This window comes from Prinia subflava, chromosome 8 (genome assembly GCF_021018805.1).
Source record: "Prinia subflava isolate CZ2003 ecotype Zambia chromosome 8, Cam_Psub_1.2, whole genome shotgun sequence".
NCBI lineage: Eukaryota > Metazoa > Chordata > Aves > Passeriformes > Cisticolidae > Prinia > Prinia subflava.
In genome coordinates, this window is record NC_086254.1 from 10823708 (window position 1) to 10849421 (window position 25714).

At 44.9% G+C, this 25714-nt stretch overlaps 1 protein-coding gene across 2 annotated transcripts; it reads left to right on the forward strand.

The window, feature by feature from the left end:
* The first annotated feature begins 1966 nt into the window (after positions 1-1966).
* On the forward strand, positions 1967-24083 carry PAFAH1B1 (platelet activating factor acetylhydrolase 1b regulatory subunit 1). 2 transcript variants are annotated; one of them, XM_063402960.1, is made up of 11 exons: positions 1967-2120; positions 14612-14820; positions 15240-15324; positions 15896-15970; positions 16796-17002; positions 17321-17489; positions 18367-18469; positions 19197-19425; positions 20758-20859; positions 21482-21638; positions 22193-24083. In XM_063402960.1, the coding sequence occupies exons 2-11, from the start codon at positions 14789-14791 to the stop codon at positions 22264-22266; spliced, it is 1233 nt and encodes a 410-aa protein (XP_063259030.1). In that variant the 5' UTR covers positions 1967-2120; positions 14612-14788; the 3' UTR covers positions 22267-24083. The 2 variants fall into 2 exon arrangements, with proteins under 2 accessions (XP_063259030.1, XP_063259031.1); XM_063402961.1 differs by lacking the exon at positions 1967-2120 and adding an exon at positions 2302-2353.
* The last annotated feature ends 1631 nt before the right edge of the window (positions 24084-25714 follow it).

The following is a 25714-nucleotide window of genomic DNA, read 5'->3' on the forward strand; positions in this document are numbered from 1 at the left end:
CTGATGTGTGCGCCACCCCAGATGGCAAAAACTCCCCTGAAGAAGGCTGGCTCACGCTGTAGCAGAGCTGTGCGAGCTGCAAACACTACCTTGAGGCATATTCTGAGGGAAAACTGAAGTGGAGACCAGCAGGAGCTGTGCGATTGGGGTCTGCCTGTCCCCACTGAGGCGCAGGGTCTGTGTTTGCCATTATCAGGGTACATGGTGGCAATCAAGGAAATGATCAGGAAAAAGGGCTCTGAGACTCCTCGCGGTTCAGCTCTGCTGGCAGCTGGGATTTCTTTTCCATTCTAATATCAAGCAATGATACTACAAGGAAGGCCAGCTGTAAAGGAGAATAAAATACCAGTGTTTTCAAGATCACTGGAAAATTCATTAATCCCTGCAAACCAGATTTAATTTTTTGGGTAGATGCTAATTATCACTTGAATATGCAGCCTAAAACACTTGAAATATAAGAATTTTGAGGCTGTCAAAGCAGTTTTGCCTGCTTTGCAAGTAGATGGAAGTAAAGCCAAGGTAATTTGGGGAACCATTTGAAAGTCTTCCCCTAAATTTCTGTCCCCTGTGTTTATTATGTTGTCTATGCAATAACCCTGGTGAGTGCCTGTGTGGTGTACAGGGTTTGCACACTCCTGTCTTGTTTATTGCTGTATAAAATAAACAAGAGCAGGTGAGGGGCTAAGGCCCAGCACAGGCACGGGTGACACCAGCACCCTCAGGTGTTCTGGGTACAGACACAGAGATCCATTACATAACTGGGACATTAGTAATCTTTACTGCTACTTGCAGGAGTAACAGATAAGACTGTACAGCTTTTGATTATGAAACTTCCAGTGTTCCTTGAAGTTTCTTTCACTTTTTGCTATCTAGATAATTTTCCACGTGGAATTACCTCTTCCCTTGGGTCAGCATTTCAGAGAGCTGTGTGGCCCTGCTCTCACTGCATTGCTGCCGTGCTGCCAGCGCTGGAGGTGGCCGTGGTCGCTGTCCCTGGGGCTGCAGGGCTCCGGGACTCCGGGCCAGCAGCAGGTTCCCTGCCTGGGCCTCTGCCAGCGCAGAGTGCTCACCACGCTGGGCTGTGCAGAGCTCCCGGGCAAGCCCTGCTGTCCCTGACACTGCAGCCCCTGGGGATCACAGGCACCAGAACCACAACCCGACGGGGAACTCTGCCGGACAGAGTTGCTTGGCTGCGTTGGTCACACACGAGCTGGGACAAGCAGTGCCAAGACTGCTGTGTCGCCATGTCGGAGTACATGGATTAATGCAGCAGTGGTCTGCGCCTCAGTTTACCATCAGGAGCTACCATTTTAAGGCACTAAACAAAGGACATTTAGGAGATTTACCAAAATGGGGTTTGTAGATTATGCGAACATTCAGTTCCCAGTGTAAAGTGGAGTGTTCCTATACTGACCCCGTGAAGGTGCTCTGGGAGATGCACAGGGGAGCCCCCAGAGCTCCCGTCACACGGAGGTGATGGACACAAAAGATCTGAACGTTTCTCTCAACTCTGGTGACTCCAGATCTGCGGGACAAGGTCACTTACTAAAAAAGAATTGTCCCGTCAGGGGATTCCTGGGAAGGGACACTCGGAATGCACTACAGCGCCCGGTGCCTGCGGGAGGCCGGGGACGATGGGGTGTACCCGCGGCGTCTCGTCTTCCCGGTACTCGGTGACACCCGGCGTTCCCGGTGCCACCGCTGCTGTGCCCGGGGTTTTCCCGGTGTGCCTGATCTTCGTGGCTCGTGGCCTGTGCCCGGTACTGCCGGTGTGTCCCGGTAAGTACCCGGTATTCCCGGTTCTCCCGGAGCCCCCGGGCCGCCCCCTCAGGCGGGCGGCCGCGCAGTGCACGCCGGGAGCCGCGCGCGGCACGCTGGGACACGCACCCCGCGCCTCGGCCGCCCAAGATGGCGGCGGGCGGCCGTCCCCGCCCCCGGCCGCGCATGCGCAGCGCCGCGGCGGCCGCGCCGCTCCCGCCCTCCCTCCCGGCGGCCGCGGCGCCTCTGACAGCGCGGAGCGAGCGGAGCGTCCCCGAGCGCCGGGACCGCGCACCGGGACCCCCGCACTGGGACCGCGACCCCGCACCGGGACCCCGACCCCGCACTGGGACGCCGCGCCGGTGAGTGGGACGGGCGGGTGGCGCCGGCCCCGTGCAGCACGGCGAGGCGCCGGCGCTGGCGGGGCTCGGTAAGGCCGGGGCCCGCCGCCCCCCTGGCCCGCGGGTTGTCCCGGCCCGGGGCCCGAGCGGCCGCCGCTTTCCTCTCCGCTCTCCCCCTCCTCTCCCGCTCCCCGCCCTCGCCCCGCTCCCCCCCCCCTCTCTCCTCGCTCTCAAAATGGCGGCCGCGCCCGTTGGTGAGGAGGGACCGGGCGGGGCGGGGGGCGGCGGGGGGGCCGGCCCGGTGTCCTCCCCCGGGTCGGTGTTGGGGGGGCTCGGGGGCTCTGGGCGCGGCTCCCCCGCTCCCCGCGGTTCCCGGCCGCGCTCCCGCGGTGACTCTGCAAGAAAACAGGGCCCGGCGGGAGCGGCGGGGCGGGCGCGGAGCCGCCGCCGGGCCCGTGTCCCCCCCGCGGGCCGCGCCGCTCCGTCCGTGACTTAGCAAATACCGGGAGGAGGCGATGGGCCAGGGTAAATAGCGATAAAATAGCCTTCAGGGATGATGGGCCCGCTGTGTGCGCCGAGGGGACCCCCAGCATCCCTCCCCGGTTCTTGCCGGGGTTTTCCCCCTGTCACCGTCTCCCCGGGCCGGGCGTCGGGCGATGGCCCAAATCGCCAGCGCGGCCGAGGGACCGAAAACAAGACGAGAATTAATAATCCAGCGAAAGGAATAGGTGTTGTTTCAAAATTTTTCTCGCATCCTCAGTTTTCCTGCAGTGCTCAGCAGGGCAGCAGCGATAGGAGGTGGCTCAGACCTTCAGAACCAGCTGCAGTAAAACGGGGGAGGGAGGTCTAATCTCTCCTTCTGGGGGTCATATCGCTGCCTGGATGGCTGCAGGTGCACAGGCTTCCCGTGAAAACCTTATAATATTGCTAAAAGTCCTGTATTAATTGCTACTCCCGAGGTTTTGTTTCGGCAGGAGGTTATATGCAGGCAGGGCTTTTGATGGAAGCTGGGGGGTGGGAGTGGTGCCTCCCTTGAAAAGTTTGGGGTTTGTTCAGTTCTGTGGGCATGAGATTTTTTTTTTTAGGGTGGATGCAATTAAACTTGACCTTTAATATCAATAATAATGTGACACCTTCCCTTTCTTTGCCATGGTATCACTCGAACCATATCCTCGCCGATAGTGCTGCAGCAGTGGGCTTGGTTGGTGCAGGTCAAGTCCTTTCATAATAAATTGCCTACTAGGGATGGGGGAAGGTTAATCTAAGCTATATTAAAAATCTTTAATAAACACCATTTTAATATAATTAAATGTTTGGGCATATTGACCTGACTAAATTATGTATTTTTGTGGTGATTCTTTTAAGTGTATGTTCCTTTGACAGTATTGTTCATGGCATTAGGAGGTGGTGGTTAAAGATCCTCTGTTCAGTGATGATCATTTTGTAAATGATTGTGCAGCATTTGGCTGGTTTTCGGGAGAGGGAGGGTCTGCTCTCAGAATGTTATTTGCCCTTAGAGTAATTTTGTTAAATAGGAAAATTATGTTGGGGAACTAAACAAAGAAAATATTTTTAAACTGTAAGATGCATTGCAAATATCCAGCTTGTTCTCGGGCATCTCGTTTTTGTGTGTTTCTGTTGCTGTTCCCATGTTTGTGGATGCTGTGAGCAGCCATTGAGCAGGGAAGAGACTGGGTGGAGTAAGGAGGCAAAGCTGCGAAATGGCTCGATTACCCTTTCAGAGCTTTTTTTTCCTCCCTTTGCCGGGGTGGAGGAATACTAATTGCCGTAACAATGAAGTCTCTTCTTTAGGGAAGAATCTAATGGTGCAGGAAGCTTCGGAAATGAAACAAATCTCACATTCTGTTCCGAGGCTGATTTTTCTGCAGGGTGGATTTTGATTTGTCTGGCAGTGAGAAGTGACCAGTCACTGTTGCAAAGCCGGATTTTTTTTGTCTGATAACCGCTTCAATTTATCCACTTAGATATGCACTTGTTGAATTGATTTTATTTACGCTTTAGATAAGAATTACAATTTTTGTGCGGGTGTTTTACACACAAGATTCTCAGGAATCTAGAGAAGCCTCTGTATTGTGGCTTCATGCTGTTATTTGTTCATGGAACTTCTTGGTTAGAGCGGATTATGGGTGGGCACACAGAAAAAGACAATCCCTGGTTTCTCTGGTGACCACGGTGGAGTGACTGCTGTCAGTGTACAGACTGGATTGCATTGCCCTTCACCATGTGCCAAGTTCTTGTAAAATAACATCTCAGGGTTTTGGAAGCGCTTTTAAGCACTATAGCTCTGTAAGAGCACTGCTGTCCCCCTTGGGTACTACTGCTTAAAGTTGTGTAGGAAATGCGTTTGAACAAAGGATTTGGGGAATACAATGGGGATTGAAGGAGGCACCTAGGAAGGGCTGCCTGTGGAAGTGCTCCCCTGTTCCACATGTTCCTCATGGCATTCCCATCTCATTTCAGTACTGACTGGAGCAAGTACAGCATTGAACACGGATGGTTCTGAAGCAGACTAAGGTTTTGATTTTTCATGGGGGTCTCAGTTCTGGAGTGTAGTTTGTATAGGAGATGGGCATATAAGAAAGGGACTGTGTTTCTCAGGATTCAGTGGCTTCATGAGCTAAATACCTGAGTCTAATGCACATCCAGGCTAAGGCAAATGAAGAACCCAGTAAAACACTTGCCATCTTAGCAGCTTTGGTTGATTTTTGCCCTTGAAATGATGGCAGTCACATTTTCTGCAGGAGTAACTTGTTCATTTGGGTTCTACAGAAGCAAAAGGCATCAACAGTTCCTTTCTGGCTGCACATGGAGTCTGTCTTGCCCGTCCTGCTGACTCCTGTGCCTGTCCTGGCTCCTCTGCTCATCCCAGCCTGGGAGCTCAGGTTGTGTCTTTGCTCTCAGCTTGCTGTCTGTGCAACTTGCTATGGATGGGACAGCTCCAGAACAGCATCTGCTGACTGCCTTGTCCAGCACTCCAACTTTGTCTGCCATGAAGAACTCCACAGCCAGTGTCCATCGTTAATTGTAACGTATTTGTACTTCTTGTGGAGTATTGTGGGCAACCAGTAACTGGAGCCCTCTGCCTGAGGGTAGCTCAGGTATAGACTGCATATGTTTGTAAGTTTTTTTACAACCATCTGTAGCTGCCCTGTATTCCTGAACTAGAAGGGTTGGAATTACTATAGTAGGAAGGAGAGTGACATTGGAATAGTTTGGTTTAGGTCAGCTCCCTTCTACTTTGGTGAACTTGAGGCCCATTTTCTAAACTAAAGACAAAGACTGGGAGAGCCACTGAAGCATCCATGAAGTGGGCACTGAAATACTTGTCAGGCTGAAAAGAAGACCTGTGTAGGCCTAAATTCAGGAAATCAAGAGGACAATAGAAATCCATAATTATTATTAATAGATAATAATTTCAGATTTCCTATAGGGTGCGGGGGAGTTTCCAGCCTCTAACATGTAATTTATGATGGCAGCTGAAGATCTTTCCCAAGGATCAGAGCCATATGTGTTGATAGAATGATGCTGGGACTCTCCTGTGAGGTTTGTTGCAGAGAAGTCATTAAATTATGCACTATCCATGCTTGCAGATCTGTCAGTGATGTTACAGCTGGCTCTTCTTTCTCCCTTTTATAAGAGCTTAAGTATCATTGGCAGGACAACCTGACTACTAAAAATGTATTGCAGTGGTGAAGCCTTGCCTGGGTTCAGGAGCTGCTTAATTACCTGACACAAGGGAAGTGGGGCTTCTAATGTGGCTTTTGAGGATTTTATTCATGGGTGATGTTGCTTTGTCTTTTGATCTGCCTGACAGAGTAGGCTACACTTCAAGTTTTTAAAAGTAGACATTCACACTAACATACAATCCTGACCTGTTTAAAATCAGTTGTTGAGTACATAAAGCTGTTTCCTGAGAATTCTTGCTCTGAATGCTGTCCATGCTAGGAGAATGTGAATGGCTGTGCTCTGTGGGCAGGATTGTGCCACCACTGAGGTGCAGAGGTGTGGTGGGAGCTGTAGCTCTGTCACCTCAGCTTAACAGTGGGGTCCTGAGCCTAGGCTGGGTTAAATGTCTAGTTTTCATACATTACAGTTATTTTAGAACAAAACTTTTCTTCATTCCTACCGTGTTCTAAGACCTGCTGATGAACAGTACATATTAAAAGCATTGGCAAGAACCATGATTTTGTCTGATGAAGAACAGAATTCCAGTTTTACCCTGGAGATACCAGCTGCTGTGGGTTAGCACAACAGATGTGTATTGCTAACCTGTATCTTATCAGTTGTTTAAAGAAGGGCCTTTTCCTCTCAGTTGAGGTAGGACCTGGATGAGGCAATGTTTGTCTCATTCATAATGTTTAAAAGCTTATTCTGGTTGTTTTCTTTTTCTTTTTAGCCTCCCGCTCTCTCCTTAGGGGAGTAGATAGGTGTGACTTAGACGCTCTCGCTTTTAGTTCACTGTCTTGGAAGCCACCTATCATTTCACTTCCTGCTGGCATGTACAGTCAGGAAATTCAAAGAAAAATGTTACTTAGGAAGTAAGTGTATGCTGAACTCCATTTCCTTGAGACTATAAACATACAGTCCTTTCAAAACTAGTGCACAGCATTGTCACACTGACCAATACCAAGAGCATTGATGCATGTATAACTGTGTAAAAAAGTCAACATCATTAATTCAAAGTGCCTGCTAGTTAATACATTTGGAATGATTTGCACCATTTCCTTGGTAGTGGTACTGCTTCTGAGTGAGCTCTGCAGCTTGGCTTGGCTGCTTGTGGACTTTGGATAAGGGTTGTGATTAAATGAATGTAATAAATACAACTTTATGGTTGTGATTCTGGAAGACTTAACAGATATTTTTTACTAGTAACTACTTGCTGCAGCCTTGAGAAGGTGTTTCCAGAGATGGGACCATCCGTGGCTGAGGTTTGTAGGTGGTGCAGCAGCAGCGTCTGTCCTGTAATTTCCTTGGATCCGTTGTTAAGTAGGTCCCTGCTAAGGGAGTTGGTCAAAGGCTCTTCAGAGACACCTCTTGTTCTGGGGCTGGTTGGTGACTCAGCTGTCACACCTCTTGTGAGGTAGGTGACAGGCCTGTGGCGTGGTGCTGTACTGGTTTGCATCTGGGATAGCACAGGGGCATCCGTGACTGAGATTCCTTATCCCTTGTCTCTTGTATCCATGTTAATTGTTCCCGTTGTGCTTCCCAAACCTGAAGTTCTTTTGGTGTAATTAGACAGACAAGTGTTTCCCTCCCCACCTCCCCCCAAGATTGCCTCTGCCTTGTTTTTCTGCTTAATGCTAAAGCAAAGGTGTTAAGTTTATCCTTCTTTAAGACTAGAGGAAAATCAGCTGGAAGCATCTAGGTTGGTTGCTGGAGATAAATGACTATTTCTTCCATGAAGAAGCAATATTGGCAGCTCGTCTTGTGCTGGATTCACCTGCTTTTTGGGGTGCAGAAAGAGACTGGATAAACAATTTCATTTGTTATAAAGCTCATATCTTTGCAATCTATTAAGAGGATGATGTTGTTAATGAGTGTCTGCATGTATTTTAAACAGATGGTGTCTGTTAAATTAGTAATAGTAGTAGTTTATGTTTCTCTCACCTTCAGCTCTGTTTTAGAGGCAGGAGTGTAGTAGGTGAAGGTGGGTGATAAGAAAGACAAGACACCTTCTACCAGAACCCTGATTTTGTTATTTTTGGTACTAGTGTCATGAAAGGTTGAACACTCTTCCCTGTAATAGAATAAGATGTTATGGATGACAACTATGATGAGCTTTTTGGTTTTGTTCCCCCCCTGCCTCTGGGCAAGTGAAGCCATTCTTGGTCAGCAAGCTTTGAAAATGGCTAAAGGACCCACAGTGTTGTCATGACTGAAGAGTGGAAGCTCTGTCTTAAGTTGTTGTTTGGATTTCTTTGTGGTTTACACCTTCCCCTATTTCTAAAGTATTAACGTAAGTGTTCCTTTAAGTTTCCTTCTGGATATTTTTCTATATAAGTTTAATCAATTTGCAGTTGTCTTTGTTAATGTCACATTTCCAGTATAACAGGGAGTTTAATGATTGAATTATTTAAATGTGGAGATAGTCCTGTGACCTCCTTTACAGTTATAAATCTCTTACTTTATTTTTCTAGTCATAGAAGTATGGGAGGAAGAACTGAGAACAGCAAAGTTCAAATCCAGTGCATTCCTCCTGATAGACAGCACTCTTCTCTTGGTGGTCTAGAATTGCTATCCCAAGATCTGTATGGGTTGTTCGAGCTAGCAGGAGTGATACTGCAAACACCCTGCTGGAGTCACGCAGCTGCCCCGCTGTGCTTTGCTGTGAGCAGGGGTTGAGTAGCAGCAGTGTCCTGCAGAGCCCCGTAACGCGACCCCTGCTTGCTGTCCTACCGTGGTCACAACGCCCTCAGCAGCAGTGTGGGGAGTACCATGCCAAAAACCTTTTCACACGTGTTAAAGCTTTATTTTCTACTGCTGCCTGCATTTCTTTCTGTTACTGGTAGGTAAATTTACCTGCATTTTCACACAGAATTGAACAGGCAGGTTAGGAGAAGGATGTTTGCCCTTGTTTTCCACCAAAGCCTACACACAGACCTCAGGCTGGAGCTCTGACCTGGAGGAGAAGCTCAAATGCTCTAAAATGAGATGATGTGACAGTGCTCAAGATGCTTCTCCTGAGAATTATTTGTGTCATGCTTCTATCAGAATTGCAAAACTGAAGTGATACATGGAGAAAAAATGTCAAGATTGAATTAATTTAAAGTTGTCTTAAAAAAAAAAATCCAAGCAAATTTGGTCCAGATTCCTCAAAGTCATTTAATGTTGGTGTCTGGGAAGGTAACGAGGCCAGAAATGTTTTTTGTTGTTTCACAGTCCTAAAGGTGGGTAGTGACTGCCAGTGATGTGTTAAAAACTTAGCTTGAAATAATATGGGAAAGCAGACGGGCATAGGAGTTGATTTCAAAATGCTCAGGCGTTTCTTTAGGCAGCTGCATGGAGCAGCCAACCTGCTCCTGGTTTATAGCATCGTGATGACATTCCTTAGCTTTATTTTACAGACGTAATTGCAACCTGCATTCTGAGTCTTTGGAACATAGGCACTATATCTGATCTGCTACAGATTGCTTTCTAGTTCCCCGTGGATTTGGTGTTGAATTATTTTCAGAACTAAACTACTGTATCAGGTTTTTAGCAAAAGCTGTAAAAGCAGGTGAAATGGGGAAGAAAACAGGCATAAAATTTTTCACTTTTTTCATGTTAAAAATATGTTTCCTTTGATAAACCTGTAACTGAACTGAAACAGAAAATATTTTTTGTGAATTATTACAAACACTGCACAGAATGCTGTACTCTGTGGATACTACATCGATGTATCAAGCAAAGTGTTGACCTACGGGCATTTTGAGACTTCCCTTAATTGCAGAATAACAGGCTTACTAAACATATGAATTAGAAATAGGGCTCAGAGTTGTAATTCAGATCAGATTTGCTTCTTGTTTTGTTTTTCCCAAATCAGATAGCTGTTGGAGCTCACTTTGTCGTAATCCCTCAGCCAGCTTTACTGATGTAGGCTGAAAAGTGGAAAAAAGATTAACCCAGCTCATAAATGAGTAGCTTTCTCATATTCTCCGACTCATCCCTGCTGGCTTAGCAGGTGATGGATTCCAGCATTTTCTAGGATAAGGTCTGTGTGCTGCACTGAGAGCAGCTGCATGGCTGTGCCTGGGTGGTTCTACTGTGGATGAGCTCTCCTGCAGTAACGGGAGGCAGGATGGAAGCAGGAGAGGAACTGGATTATTTTACTTGTTATTGTTTTTCTTTCCTATCTACAGATAGAGACATATCTAGGAATCCTTTTCAGGTCTCAATAGTTATGCCCAGGAACCATGGATATTACTTCACTTCTATGGAATCTGGTTTTGAGTACATTTGTGGAAAGAGTTATCCTATTCTGTGGAGTGAGTTTGATAAAGCAGCTTTTTGCTTATGGGCTTTGAAACAAAATCAGACTGATGAAAAATCAGTTTAAATTAAAAGGAAGTTTTCTTATATACTTGGTAGAATTTAGCGACATAATCCAGAGGTTTAAGAGAGCAATTCTTGTGGTCTAGTTCTTCTGTAAGGACTGTAGCTTTAGTTGCCTGGGAGTACTCCCAAAGAACCACTTTAAGGTCTCTTGTTAATGTTATGGAACAGGATACACTGTCGAAGAACCTTGCAATGACCTCTTATGCCAGCCATGTAGCAAGAGGCAATGCAACAGGAGTTTCTCCTTTATTAGTGCACAAATGGACCCTTTCATCTTTAAAGAATTGGGGAATTTAATTCTGATTATATCAATTCAGTTACTCTTTTTGGTGGCCTTTGGTTTTTATAAGTGACTAGCCTTTCACTGGGATTGTTAAATCAGCTGAAGAGAGGGAGCTAACTGAAGTAGGGTTTGGGGTATGTTAACAAATCGGAAATAAACTCTAGGAGCTTTCTTTGAGGTAACAAAACCTTTCAAGAATGTCAGAATGTGTTAGGGAAACCACTTGAAAGTTGGTAGCATGTAGCTGGACACTCCAAAATGTTTTAAGTTTTATATGGGTTATTGACATTTTAAATGATAAATTAAGATTTAAATTTAAACCTAAATGTGAGTAATGGAAAACTCTTAATTGATTTCACGATGTGAACCCAGTTTTGTGTTCCTGATGGTGGTGTTTGCTCATGTGCCTTTTTAACACCCAAATGCTTTGTATTAGGTGTGCCTGAGCTGGCGATCTGAGATAGTAATGTCTGATTGTGTTTTCTTCAATAAGTGTTCTTGTAGAATATAATTTAAAATGTTGTCGTAACAATACTTATGGAAAAAATGGTCTTGTAGCTGAGTTAATTAAAGTATTAGAATCCTGCAAAAAAAGGCAAAAATGTACAATTCCTAAAGCACAGCAGTGCTGAGCTAAAGCTTTGTAGAGTTTTCAGAGCTGTACTCTGCCGGTCTGTTCTGTGTCTGCTGATGCTTTAGCTCTGTAATTGATGCCCTGTATCTCTTCTAATTTTTAATATAATGAGTTACAATTACATGTTTAGTGTACAAAGCTTGTGTTTTTGTGGGGAAGACTGTTTATGGAGCCTAAACAACGGTCATAAAAACTGCAGAAATTGAATTCATTTACCGATAAGTTCCTGGAGTAGCCATGGACATATATTTGGGATATGCACTACCAGATGAGGTTGCTGGACAGCACCAGCAGAGTGAACCCGGGGTGGTGGTGCTGGTGTGTGGAGCAGTTCACTGCTGCTGCCAGTATCGTGAGCCAAGGAATGCAGCTGAAGCTGATTTTTTTGTCTTCTTACACCTCACTGTGGTAGCAGAGCACTGCCAGTGACAGAGGCACTGGCACAGCTGGGTTTGAGGTGCCTCCCTCCTGGGAGAGGGGAGCTCACTACGGGAGAGATGGATCACAGCTCAATGGGACTGACTGCTCCTGACTGTTCCTGAACAGCAGAAATGGGCACTGTTAGTCAGCTGAGCCATTTTAGGGGTTTGTTCATGGGTTTGGTCCTTAAAAGTGTTTTTGACACACTTATTAGGAGCAAACAAAGGCAGTGGAGAGCCTTGAACCTAACATATCGACAAAAACCTGTGGAAGATGCTGAGGTTTTGATGGTGTGATGCCTGGTGGAGTTTGGTACCTCAGGATACGCTTCTGAAAATGTGGATTTACAAAGACACCTGATCTTGCTGAAAACACCTGTAGCCCTCTGTTACTGTCCTTATGCAGAGGTTTGCCACTTGGTGCTTTTTTATATGCAGAGCACTGATAGGCAATCAGACAGGTTTAAAGTTAGAAACTACAACTTGGAGGAGTGTAAGTGGGTATTAATAAAAGGCACACTTAATTAATAGCTGGAACTCCATGGGTGGCTAAGTTCAGTGTGCTTTTTCCTGTATTTAATAGTGGACAAAGTAAAATTCTGATGTAAAGACACCTTTTCTTTCAAGAGAAGATCTAACTCTGTCTTGACACTGCCTTGAGATGTGGATACAAAGTTTCAGGCGAGATGTAATGAACAGGAGGCGGTTCTTTGTGGGTTTTGTTTCCCAGGGTTGTCCCAGCTGTCTCTGGTGGCTGAGCTGTCAGAGGGTGACACGGTGGTGGCTGGATGGTGATGGAGGAGGACTGGTTAGTCTTGCTTCGCTGAAGCCTGTATGTAAAGTCTGCTCCAGCTGAAAAAAGGTAGTGCACAAAGTGGCACAGGTGTGTAATTAATGGTGGTTCTTTTGGGCTTTTTGGATTTGGACACTTTTGCTTGAGTGGATTGTTTGTGTGGGGGTTTTTATTTGTTTTGCGTTTTGTTTGTGTGCAGTGGACTTTGTTTGTTTCTGTTTGTTCTGTTTTTGTCTGTGAAGGAGGCAGTCCTAAAAATACTTTGCCTTCTATTCAGGTGGCTTTGTAGTTACAAGTCAGGAATGCTGAGCAGGGTGCTTGGAACAGACCCTTTCCGGAGGAGGGAGATGTTGTACATCAGTTGGTTGGTGGCTTTGGCTCGGCTGTAATTCGCTAATAGCAGGAGTAGCTTCTTTGCCCTATAGCTGTTGGAATTTATCTATTACTGGGATCTGTTTCTCACTAACAATTCAGAGTTAGATTGTGGAGCTGCCCAGATGGTAGGAGGTGTATATGGGATATGGACAAGTTTGGGGTTACTTTACATTTGACAGGGAAAATGCATTTCTAAATAGGTGACGTGAAGAATGGCCTTACAAACACAGTTGCTGTTATTTTTAGACAAGTGCTATAATTGCATCTCCCAGATACCACAACAAAATTGATGAGATATTGGGATTTTTACTATAATCAGTACACTGGCACTGGATTTGCTAGGCATTCACTGCGTAGTGGCAGTTCATAATACAAACCCCACCCTCAGGTTTTTCCCCGGCAGTCCTAGAAGCAGAGTTTGGACGTTCCGGTGTTTGTGTTGTGCTGCTGGGCGCTCCCAGCAGTGCTGCCGTGTGTCCGGAGCGCCCGGTCCCGTTCGCTGCCCCTGCCGTGCCCCAGCCGCCTCAGCAGCACCTCATTTCTGATGTTAACTAAGTTTGCATGCGGTACTCTGCTCTGTACTGAGCACTGGACATCTCTTGAAACCCAGCTGTCTCTTTACCTGGCATGAAATAGGTACGGGACAAGAGGAAGCGGAATGCTTGCTTCTGTTCTCTGAAAGGATGCAGCCTGTGCTGTTAGTTTTCAGCTGAATTGTTTCTGAAGTAGCAATTGGGGGAGAGATTAGGCTAATTAAACGAGGCATTGCCTCTTTAGAGTGTTCCTATTGAAACTGGCTTGCAGGGCAGTATTATGGTGTGCAGTATTTAACGTGGAAGATCCACCAGCAGGGAGGAAACAAGCAACTTGCAGCTTAAGCTCATTTTGAAGCAGACGGCAGGACCTAGATAGGTTTAGAAAGAAGCCTCTGATCCCCTGTGATGAATAAGTAGCCATTAATGATACAAGCTTAGTATTTTCCTTACTTTTTTCATAGCAGGCTATTGTTCAAAGGAGACTCCTTACTGAAATTGTTATTGAGCTGTGATACTAAAGTCAGTGTACCTGTGTGTCTAGGGAGGGGCAGAGGCGAGGCAGTGGGAGCATGCAGTCCTCAAGCAGTCAGTAGAAAGTTTACAAACCCACCTGCTGTCTCGGAGCCTCTGTGTTGCCTCAGTTTATCTCGGTGCTGAAGGCTGGCTGGTCAGTCAGACTTGCTGAGCAGCCTGGGTGAGTGCTGGGTTCTGTTCAGAACCTGCCGGGTGTGCAAGAAGTGCCATTTCAGCACTTTGCGTGGTCGTGGCGCTCACGAGGTCCCTGCAGTGCAGAAAGCAAAGGCTCTGCTTCCAACGGGGGTCTGCTGGTGTCACTGAGGCAGAGGCTAGAGCTGCCCAGTTGAAGCAGGTTGTGCACTGAGAATGCTGTAGTTCATGTTCCTGAAGCACAGGATACGAACGACTGTGTGTTGTGGAAAAGCACAACTCCACTGGCTTGAACTGTCTCGTGTGTGTCAGATTTCAGCTGTAACCTGAATTGGCTGGCGTTGCTGGAGTTGTGATCACTGCCTGAGCCCAACTGCAGTAATGGGCCTATGGCAGCCCTTCCCATGGTAGTGGTGCCACTCTGCCAAGATTGGAGGAATGTTTAAAAATTTGCTGTGCCCTAAAAGTGGGTGAGATGAAATATTAACTCTAGGTAAACTACATTAACTCATGACTGAAAAGGAAACAAGTATTGTCTCTTAGTCAAAGGTTTTCCAGAACTTCCTCAGGTGGTGGTACTGGAGTGGGAAAAGTCGTTTGTGTGCTACAATTGTGTAGTGCTGTCGCTGAAATGGCCTAGTGCTGGGTAGAGCCAGAGCCTTTAAAGATGCTGTTTGGATAAATCTGGGAAAGCTTCTTGAGGAATGCTTGTTTCAAGGAAACAAATGATGTCTCTTTCTTCTCCTTGTAGATGGATTGAATGTTCTGTGTTGAATGCCTCTGGATTTCCTATTGGATTTCACATCTGGAGAAGTACTTGTGATTTAAGCCACTGTGGCAGACTGAATTGTGGATCCTGGGTTCCCAAGGCTTTAGCTCTTGAGGAGAAGCCACTGCTCGATCACGTTAACCTGACATCTCAGCCACGATGGTGCTGTCACAAAGGCAACGAGATGAACTGTAAGGGATCTTTGTTTTTAAGTTTCGTGTTGCATTTTCATTAAACTTCAATTATTAGTATTTGTTTCCAAATAGATTTTAGAGTGACTCTGTTCACGTGCCCTTTAAGTACTATGTATTGTGGTTTGGCTCTCTCTAGTCTTTATTTTTGACAGAACTGTTGGTATTTGAAACTAGTATTGGGAAATGATGAAAATATAATTTCAGTTACTGATGGGATAAAAAATGTATTTTTCAATTTGCAATAAGCACATTGCAATATAAGCAGCAATCTGTGAATTCAACATGAATCTTGAGGGTTTTTTGCAATTTCTTTGCTATTTTACTTTGGAACATAGACAAGGATTTGATGAGAGTGCAGTATGTTGTGATGACAATCTTTCTCTGACTCCTTAAATTGTATTTAAAATGTTTTGTAGAAATCGAGCAATAGCAGATTACCTCCGTTCCAATGGCTACGAGGAGGCATATTCGGTTTTTAAAAAGGAAGCTGAATTAGATGTGGTGAGTTCAAACAAGATTCTTCATCTGTATTTTAACTTTGAAGTCCATCAGGTTTATGGCATCTGCATCTGTTCTGAACCTGTATGCCTGTTACCTACCTGTTAGCTCAGACAGTTTCAGAACTGGAGGTGGTGAACTCACACAGGTTATTGCCTTGCCAGAAAAGGGAAAAATAATCATTGGATGAATTGACAGTTTCTGAACAAATGGTTTTATAACCAGATTTGAAATAGTCTGAGACTGTGCAACTTTGGAGACTGACTTCACTGGGAATCTTCACTGAGAAGCAGGAAGACAAAACTGGATTACTTTTGTCCTCTGCTTTATCATACAGAGCCAATGTTGGAAGATAGCCAAGGTAGCCAGTCCTCAGAGCTTTTATCTTCCATGGAGTAAGCCTTGGCATGGTTATTTTCTGATATCTGTTATCTTCATCTTATTTAGGATTATTGTAGCATGAGACTGCAATTTTGTAATGGAAAGAAACATGCAGCATTTAGTTATTCTGCATCTCTGATGTTTGTTTTTCTGTGTTGCTTTTCTTCCTCTTTCTTTAAATGCTTCTTCTCAGAATGAAGAGTTAGATAAGAAGTATGCTGGACTTCTGGAAAAAAAATGGACATCTGTTATAAGATTACAAAAGAAGGTAAGTAGAGATCTGCTGGTTGTACACGTATAAAAAGTTAGCACAGAAGGCATTCAGGAGTGCAGTCCTGAAGCTTGAGAGGCAAGAGGTGCCTGGAGGCAGTTAGTGAGAAGGGAAATGGAATTGCTGTGTGGAGAGGGTCAGGAAAAATCAGGGCTGCCTGTTGTCTTTGGCCATGGCCCTAGAAGGAAGGAGCCATTAGCTGCAGTGCATTCCAGCGGGCGACTGCGCTGCAAGTGGAGAGTACAAAACTCTTTTTAGTCGTGCTTCAATGGCTCAGGAGTGTATTAAAAGCAAAAATACCCCTAAAATCAGTGTGTTAACAATGAAGTCCTATCCCTTGTGCAGGTTAATACAGCGAGGGTTTATTAGCCCTGCAGTGTTTCTGTTGTTGGTTAATGTGTGTGCTAGCTCCAACAGGACACAATTCCTGCAGCAGTAGCATTCCTTTTTGTTAGCACAACCTTCTTTGGTAGTTTGGCACGATAGTAATTCAGATGCATTTATACAGTGTGTGAGTAGAGGGGATTTTTTAGAACTTTTTTTTCCCGTGAAAATATTTGGGAATTTGAAAAGAATAAATAATTAATTATTAAATTATTAAGAATTAACTAAATTATTAAAGAATAAACTATAAATGATTAATTTAGGTTTGAATTTTAAAACCAGTTCTACTGAATATTGATAATCAGTTTTGGTCCATGTAATCTTCGCTTTACTGTGAGTTTTGGAGTCAGTTGTTGTTTGGATTACTAATGCAAGAAGATGAATTAGATCTTGTATAAAACTGGAAATGAAAGGTCTCTTTAAAATTCATACACTCAGGTAATGGAATTAGAATCGAAGCTGAATGAAGCGAAGGAAGAATTTACATCAGGTGGACCTCTTGGTCAGAAACGAGACCCTAAGGAGTGGATTCCTCGTCCTCCAGAGAAGTATGCGTTGAGTGGGCACAGGAGTCCTGTCACTCGAGTCATTTTCCATCCAGTTTTCAGTGTTATGGTCTCAGCGTCAGAGGATGCCACAATAAAGGTGTGTGTGTGCTCCAGACAAGTGGCTGTGGAATAAGTGACATCAATACAGTGAAACTTGTTCTCCTGCTGGGTTTACAATGCTTAAACTTAGCTGAAAAGCAGTTTTCAAAATGCATTAATTCAATTAATTTATAAGTAACAAAATCACATAAAAAGAAATTAATTTTTCTCTGCTGTTAAGCTTTTTAGGGCTGTCTGTCTCTTGCTTGATTAATTACTGAACAAGGTGCCAGACTGGCCTTCAGAGTGCAGATGTGAGGCTGGAGAATACAAAGAGTAATGGGTGCTGCTAACAGGTTGTGTGTTCCCTTGTCAGGTGTGGGATTATGAGACAGGAGACTTCGAGCGAACCCTGAAGGGGCACACAGACTCTGTGCAAGATATTTCCTTTGACCACACTGGCAAACTCTTGGCCTCCTGTTCTGCTGATATGACCATTAAGCTATGGGATTTCCAGGGCTTTGAGTGCATCAGAACTATGCATGGTAAGGTATAAAGGGATTGATTTAGCAGTCTGTAAAGTGAAGAGATTTTTTTTTTTTAATCCAGGAAAACTGCTGATGTGGAAAGGGGTTATAGACCAAAGTATTTTCCAAAAGAAAAAGGGGGGATATAGTTTGATGCTTTGAGTGCTCTATAAATAGGGGATACATGCAGTGTTTATGGAATGAAATAGTATCTTAAATCTGCAATGCATGATGGTGTGGGAAGCATCCCATAATGATACTGAAGTAAAATGACAGTTAGAGGGATTTCAGCTGTAAATATTAAATACTTGCTAGACAATAATAAAACTGCCTTCAAATCAGTGAAAGATTCCTTCCTTCAGCCCTATGTGTTTGTGATGCAGCGCTGCAGGAAGGGAGGAGTCAGTGCCGCAGGAGTTGTGGCTGCTCCACGCAGGGTTTGGGAGCGTTCACTTTGCGCTGGGTTTGAAAACCATAGGGAAAATGGACAGGTACAACCACAGCTATAAGATTCTAATATTGACAGCAAATATTTTATGTATTAAAAATACATAAAAATGTCTTATGTAAGAGCTTCTTTCTTGCTTTTAGGATCATCTTTTAGAAATGGTGAGTAGAAATAGAGAATGTTTGAGACTTAAAAAAATAAACACCCACCCATAGATACATACAAGTAAACAGAAAGCATCTTTAAGGATGCTCAGTGTCTGGACTGTGTGGGTTCTAAAAATGTGGATGATTATTTCATAAAACCTCAAGTTTACATGTAAAGATCATTCCATAAAACACACACTGCTGCTGTAGCTACTTGAGCAAATAAAAAAAACGGCAAGTCCTGTGTGCTCTGTGAAAACTCTGCCAGTGTCACTTAATAAAGGTTTTGTTTTGTTTTTAGGTCATGATCATAATGTTTCTTCGGTAGCCATCATGCCCAACGGAGATCATATAGTTTCTGCCTCAAGGGACAAAACTATCAAAATGTGGGAAGTCCAGACAGGGTAAGTGCACTTGTGAGCAATCAGCAGCAAACAAAAGCAATGAGAAACCACTGTGTGTAGAAATGGGACACAGGAATCTGAATGTCAGCAGGCACGATTTGAATTGAGAAATGATGTTGTGTTGTTTAGAGTAATTCACTGAAGGATTCTGCCTCAATCATTAGGCAAAGGGGTTTAGATGTTAATACTGACTAACTAAAGCTAACTGGTTTTGTCTTTCTGGAAGCTATGAGGATAGATCTCTAGCTCATGACCAATTAGGAAAATAAATTCACTAGGTTCACATGGGTGAATTCACATGGAGTATCTGTTTAAAGGGAGTATCTGTTACCTTTCTTCACACAGATCAAGGTGTCTCCTGATTTTTTTTTCTTTTTGTCTTCTTGCTTGTTTTCATTTATCAGTTGTCTGTCTAATACCTAAATGACCTGTAGATCTCTACTTGTTCTTAAAATAGCTGTTAAACGCAAGTAGTCACATCCATTTCATTTTCTCCCATTTCCTGCTTTTTGCCTTATCAAGTTTTTGCTAGCTCCTAGCTGTCACTGCTTTCTCACGTCAGTGTGCTTTCCACAAACTCTTTATGGTGTGCTCCATCGTCTGCCAGGATGAACATGTGTGCCCTGAAATATTTTGTCTTAACCCTGGAAGTCGGTTAAGTGTCCTGGGCTCGCCAAGGCGCGCGGGTTGCTGCGGCGGCGGGTGAGTGACGCTGGCTCTTTTGCAGTTACTGCGTGAAGACTTTCACGGGGCACAGAGAATGGGTGCGCATGGTGCGGCCCAACCAGGACGGCACCCTGATTGCCAGCTGCTCCAACGACCAGACGGTGCGCGTGTGGGTGGTGGCGACGAAGGAATGCAAAGCTGAGCTCCGAGAGCACGAGCATGTGGTAGAGTGCATTTCCTGGGCTCCTGAGAGCTCCTACTCCACCATATCAGAAGCTACAGGATCAGAGGTAACGTTCCCGGGCCGTTACGCTGGCACGCACAGGGAGATCTTTGTCTGTGCCCTGTGTAGCACTGACAGACACTGAGCGTTGGGCTCAAAGCCTGGCAGCTACAGCAGGTGTATGAGTGCTTTTGTCGAGTATCTTGGTGTGCAGCTCAGCCCTGTCTTGGCTTCCCAGGATCAAGCTTTTGTGTTTAGGACCTATCTTTTCACTAGTGAAGGTGAACTTCGGAGAGATGCTCTGTTGAGGGAGGCGTGAGAGTGGGACCACTGTCTCATATTGCAGCAAAGAAATGTGTAAATCAGCTTCTCTGGCAGAATGTGAAGATTATAAAGATGCTTAGCAATTGGAAGGTAGAGGGGGGAAGAAGCCAGTCAGGAATGTAGAGTGAAGCTGCCTTGGGTACACCAAGGAGTCAAGCACCGACTGCTGTTTTACTGCACAGCTACTGATGGGAGAAAGCATTCCTTAACTAAAACGAATCCCAGTTTGTGTGATCACAGATAGTAGTGAGCCTCAAGAAAGGCTTGCTAAAGGCCAGAAGAAATTTCGTTCTAAAGAGGTTAAAGTGTAGAAGAAAGGAACTAGAAATTAACTCTGGTTTCTAGTCAAACCTTCCCACCCACCATTGCTTTTTTTGCCCTCTGCCTCCAAAGGCCATGGACAGCCCAAGGGAAAAGTAGCCACACTGAGCAAAGGGACTTGTCTAGTGATGGCTTCTACAGGTTATTTCGATCAAATTTTACTTGAATCGCTAAAAGAACCTTATAATCTTTTAATTATAAGTAATTAAAACGAAAGTCTGTGTGTCCCTTCCTGTGGCCATGCGGACTCTGCAGTGGTGCCTCCCCTGCCCCCTGCTGATGGGATCGGGCACAGCCTGCAGGGGAGCACTCCCTGCACACCTGGGGCAGGTGAGAGCTCAGCAGGTGGCAACACCGTGCATGGACACACACAGAAATCACCTCAGAGCAGGAAGTTTTCAGAAATTCTTAACCCTGCTTCATTGCATTTTATGAAGAATGTGAACACAGAGGTGTGTGAGCTGCATCCTCATTTGTTCAGACACACTTGGGCTGTGTCTGCTGTTAACAGAGGATGTCTTGCAGTAGGCAAGTGTGTGTTCAAAGTGTTCCTTGGCTTGTGGAATCAGGAGGACAAACAAACATTACTTTAAACTGATGGTGTAATTCTCCTAGCATTTGTACCAGAGCCTGTAAGCTGTTGTGTGATCTGATTTTGGTACTAAGCAGTATCACTGAGAAGGGATCTGCTTTATTCCTCCTCTTCCTGCTTCCATCCTATGTATACCGTAACTTAAACCATAATTTTCTGTAGACTAAGAAGAGTGGCAAGCCTGGGCCTTTTCTGCTGTCTGGATCCAGAGACAAGACCATTAAGATGTGGGACATTAGCACTGGCATGTGCCTTATGACACTTGTAAGTCCATTGGTGTTTTTTCTGGCAATCATAGCTGCATATGTACAACCAGTTTTAATGAAATGTATTATCTTGCATGTCATGTTTCCAAGAGAAGCCAGAGTTGCTGGAAATACAGTTTTAATGGCTTCTATGGTTCAGATCTTGTTGTTGCAAAGAAATACTGTCAGTCTCTAAAACCATAGTGTGAATGCAGTACTGTGGTGTAGTTTCTGTGATCAGTAGCTTGGTTTGTTTTCAGAAATGCTGGTAATGGTCTGAATTCTGTCCTCTGTGAAATATCATGTTGTTCCCACGTGTGGGACTTCCCGCAGGCCACAGCCTGCTGTTCCCAGCTGACATTCCAGCTGGACTGGGTGGTGGTGTTGGGATGGAGAGCAGAATTGGTACAGACCACATGAGGACTGCTGTTTGTTTGCTTTCAAGTACAGGAACTTGCATTGTTGAGAGGACAGATAGAGGTGTAATAATAGAAACTGGAGATAAGCTCTGAGTTGTGAGAGGTTTCAGGAGCTCCAGTGCTGTCCTTGTGGGGCCAGGCAGGGGTCACTCAGTGTGCCGTAGTGTGACGTGTGGGATGCTCAGCTCTCAGCCTGCTCACTGATCTCTCCTTGTGCACAAGGTGGGCCATGATAACTGGGTACGTGGCGTCCTGTTCCATTCTGGGGGAAAGTTTATTTTGAGCTGTGCTGATGACAAGACTCTCCGTGTCTGGGACTTCAAGAACAAACGATGCATGAAAACCCTCAACGCGCACGAACACTTTGTTACCTCTTTGGGTATGTATTGCTCCCTGTGCCAGAGCTGCTGCTTCCCACAGGCTGCAGCTGGGCACCAGGCTGGCGTTCACTTTGGGGCTCCAGTGGCACCGTGTGTTGCCTGTGTAGAAAAAATGAACTAGAAATCAATTCCAGTTTCTAGTGAAACCCCCCCCCCACCCATGTGAGTTGTAGAGTTGGAGTGTGCTGGATTTTTCCACTTCTGCTGCCAGCGTTGCACATGGATAAGGATGTTAACTGACAGGGAGCTCTGGAACCTGTCACCAGAGCATGCAGGCACCTGGGGAGGGCTGTAGTGTCAGTGCTTGTCCAGCAAGAGAAGGGTGTGCACAACGGTCAGAAATGAGTTACTTTGAATTCCTGGACATTCCTGGTTCGTGTTACCAGATCTTGGTAACAGCATGAGAGAATTTGGCTACAAAAGTACAGTCAGGAGCTTTGGAATGCAGCCTTTGAGCTGGTAGAATTGTTTTGAAGAAGCAGTGCCATTCAGGAGAGCAGGAAATGCTGCGGTTCTGGGTTGGTTGGTAACGTGAGCTTTTGTCTCCCGGCAGATTTCCACAAGACAGCCCCGTACGTGGTGACTGGGAGTGTAGATCAAACAGTAAAAGTGTGGGAGTGCCGCTGATGGAGTTCACAGTGACCCCTTTTCCTCTGGATGCACTCAGATACCATGGTTACCCATTGAGCTCTGTTTAAATAAATATTGTCCTTTCATGTAAATTATTCTGGATGTAGATTGAGCTTATTAAATGTTACACACAAAGTATTCATGCATGGTGAATCCAAATTGTATACTGTAAATTTACATACGTTGTCTAGAAGTACCATAGGTTTAAGAACATGGGCTGGCATTGGTCACATCAGACCTGAGAAGGCAGAAGTGGGATGATTGGAATAGGGCACTTAACTGAATAGTTGACAGTGTCGTTATGTCGGATAATTATACCTGTTTTTCTTTCTGCTGTCTGTTGGTGCCTGAATTGGTGACCTCATTTGGGAAAAGTTTTGTAGGGCTTTTTCAGAAATGTGTATCTATGTAACATCACTTAAGTGTGCTTAATAAATCTTCTCTAAGAATACTAGATAATAAGGCTGCAATTCAGAATCTTCTGAACCTTATATGTAATTAATGGAAATTAATTAAACTCTGGAATATTTGTCATGAAACATTTGCCAAATCAACAGAAAACACTTGTTTTGGCCTCCTATCACGCAAGGGTTGGTATATTTATAGAACTGACTGTAAACCTGAAATAAGACAACAAATCTTAGTCGCAGCTGATGTGATAAATGTATTTATTTTTTATTTGGTCATTCAATGGTTAAGCTGTGCTGTTAAACTAAGTTTAAATGGTTTTTTGTTTGGTTTTTCTTATGCTAGACAAACTTCCAGGAGGAGTTGTCCATCCCACTAGAGTTTAGTGATCCAGTTTCCAGTAGAGCTTCCTCTCCCAAATGACTGCCATGGTCCATCTTGCTGTTAGCTTCCCATGTTTGTTAGAGATGTGCAATTCCTATTACACAGCAGGATCAAAGGACACTTCCCTCATTCACTGGCAGGAAATTGGGGTATACAAGAGTTTCTTGGTTTCCTTAGTGCCTCCTTGGACAATGAGGTGATCCTCACCTTGGCAATGTGGCTCCAATAAAAACTGGGGTTTGCAAGTGAAGAAAAACCTTGGGCTGCAGCATTGAAATGCTTTAAAGGAAGCACTGAGTATCTTGAGAATCAGTTGACAATGGCAGGTCAGATCCATGCAGGCTTCTAAAAGAACTGATGCTATGAGCAAAGCCCACACCCATCCGTGGGAATGATGGTAAACATTAAACCCAAACCCAAATCCTATCAGCAAAACCAGCCCAGCTCAATTATTAGTATTTATGTTGTTTGCTGTACACAATTTTTAATTTGCATATCCCTGAAGTTACATATTTTGATCTGAAATGAATGAAAATATTATAAATTAATATTTTAATCAGCATTTTTGTGATAGATTCCATTGTAGATAACCAAGAATTACAATACTTATCAAACTAACCAGGTCTTTTTAAAAATCATCTTTAAAATTGACAATACAATGAAGTACCAGGCTGATGTTTTAACAGGTGAATTTGTGCATTATTTTACTCCTTTGGTTTAATCCATGGCTTTTAAAATGTCCCTTTTAGAGGTGAGAGTCCCTGACCAGCATAGGGTGGGCTGGAGGGCGAACATACTGCACCTGGTGAGGGAGAAACTTCCACAGTCAGCCCAGAAGGACCCGTTGTTCTGTGGGAAGAGCTGGGTTGGTTTGTGGGATCCTGTGGAAAGCGGGGTTCTGATGTGGGGGTTTTCAGAGCCAGTTTAAGATCCAGGCTAATCTCTTAAATCCAGTGGTTTCTGTCATTCTCAGTGTGTGTTGCTGCATAAGCATGCACGAATAAAGTCTGTTTTGTTCATTAGCTGCTTGGACTGGAAAAATTTGCTGCTTTTTGTCCTATTGGAGAATTCCCGATACACAAGTTAGTGCATCTTAAAACCCTCCATGCATCTGCAACTGTAAAGTAATAACATCTGTTTAATTCCTGGTAGGACCTAGAAACTTTATTTAAGTCTAAAGTAAACCACCCTCATGTACATAACTCAAACCTGAATGAGAAATTAAAGGTACCTGTGATGTGGAAGTTGTCTACTGCATTTTTTCCCTGAAGCAGAGAAACATTTACCAGGACCCCGGCCCCAGAGCTGGCAGCAGCGTCACTGCTGTGTGAGACTCAGCACTGCTGCTGTGCAGAGTGAGCCTGGTGGGGCAGCAGGGAGTGATCTCAGGGATGGTCCCGACCCGACCAAAGCTGAAGCCCTGGTTGGAAGGGAGCCACACCACAGGCGTGGGAGTGAGGGGGACGCTCTGGGACATGCCGTGGAACTGTCCCCACTGTCACTGTCAGCTTTTGCTGTGCCTTTGCTGTGATCAGAACTGCAACAATGAGGTTACTGGGTCAATAATGAACTAAATGCATTGGAGGGGGCAAGAGGTTCACCGGTGCTTTGGCACTTCCTGACTAAACCTGGCAGCACGTGCCAGGACCCAGATCTGGCCTTACCGGAGCCACTGCAGATCCCTGGGCTTAGCCTAGCCTGGGCCATGCCACACGGGCCAGAAAGTGCAACATTTTTTGTGGTTTAGATAGAAGCTGGAAGTTGATGTTTTATACCATCTTGCACTTTAGAAGGTGAAACAACCCATCCTGCTTTTGTGTGTGGTGTGACCAATGTGTGCCCAAGGCACTGAGGAAAGGAAAACAACCCCTGGCTGGTAGTGAGTGGGGACTATGGGCATGGGTCCCTGCCTCTCCCCTGCCTCTTCCTGTCCGTGTGAGCTGCCTGAGAAATCACCCTTAGACAGCTCCTGACTCCCCTGAGAGCTGTTTGAAAGGAAAAATTCTTTGTTATCGTAGACAGTGGTGGCTTGGTAATCCTTTAATGATTTGAATATTGCAAATGCTGAGTTGAGTAAGGAAAAGCACCCTTGGAGTGAGCTGTTGTGTCCAGCTGTATATAATGTCCGTGTATTAAATCAATACCGAGAGTCCTGTAGCAAGAGCACGTGCATAGAGGGGTGGGATGGACGGGGGGGAGCGGGGGGGTCGCGTTGGATTTGCAAGTCACAACTGGCATTAACTGGCCTTTTTATCTTTCCACTGTGTCATGTAAGTAGCTGCTTTCCTGTCTTGCCTGTCCCTCAGGCTTCCCCGAGTTCATTCTGAAGAGAAGTTAGCAAAATCCTCACGCTTTAGAGTCGGTCCCGACATTGACGTGAAGGCAAATGTCAGATGTTTGTTTGAGCGCTGTTAGAGGTTGCAAGTGGAGAGAACAGTTCCCAGGCTGTAGGAGTTAACTGAAGCTATTGACACCATTAAAACAAAATCGGTAAAGGAATGTATATAATACTGCTCTGTGTTTTACAGTAAGATTTGTTGCTCTCAGACTGTGTAAAACAAAATTTATTCATGTTTTCTGCATATTAAAAAAATCTTATTGTACCAATTGGTAAACTATTAAATGCATATAAAACTAGATGTGGTTTTGTTTC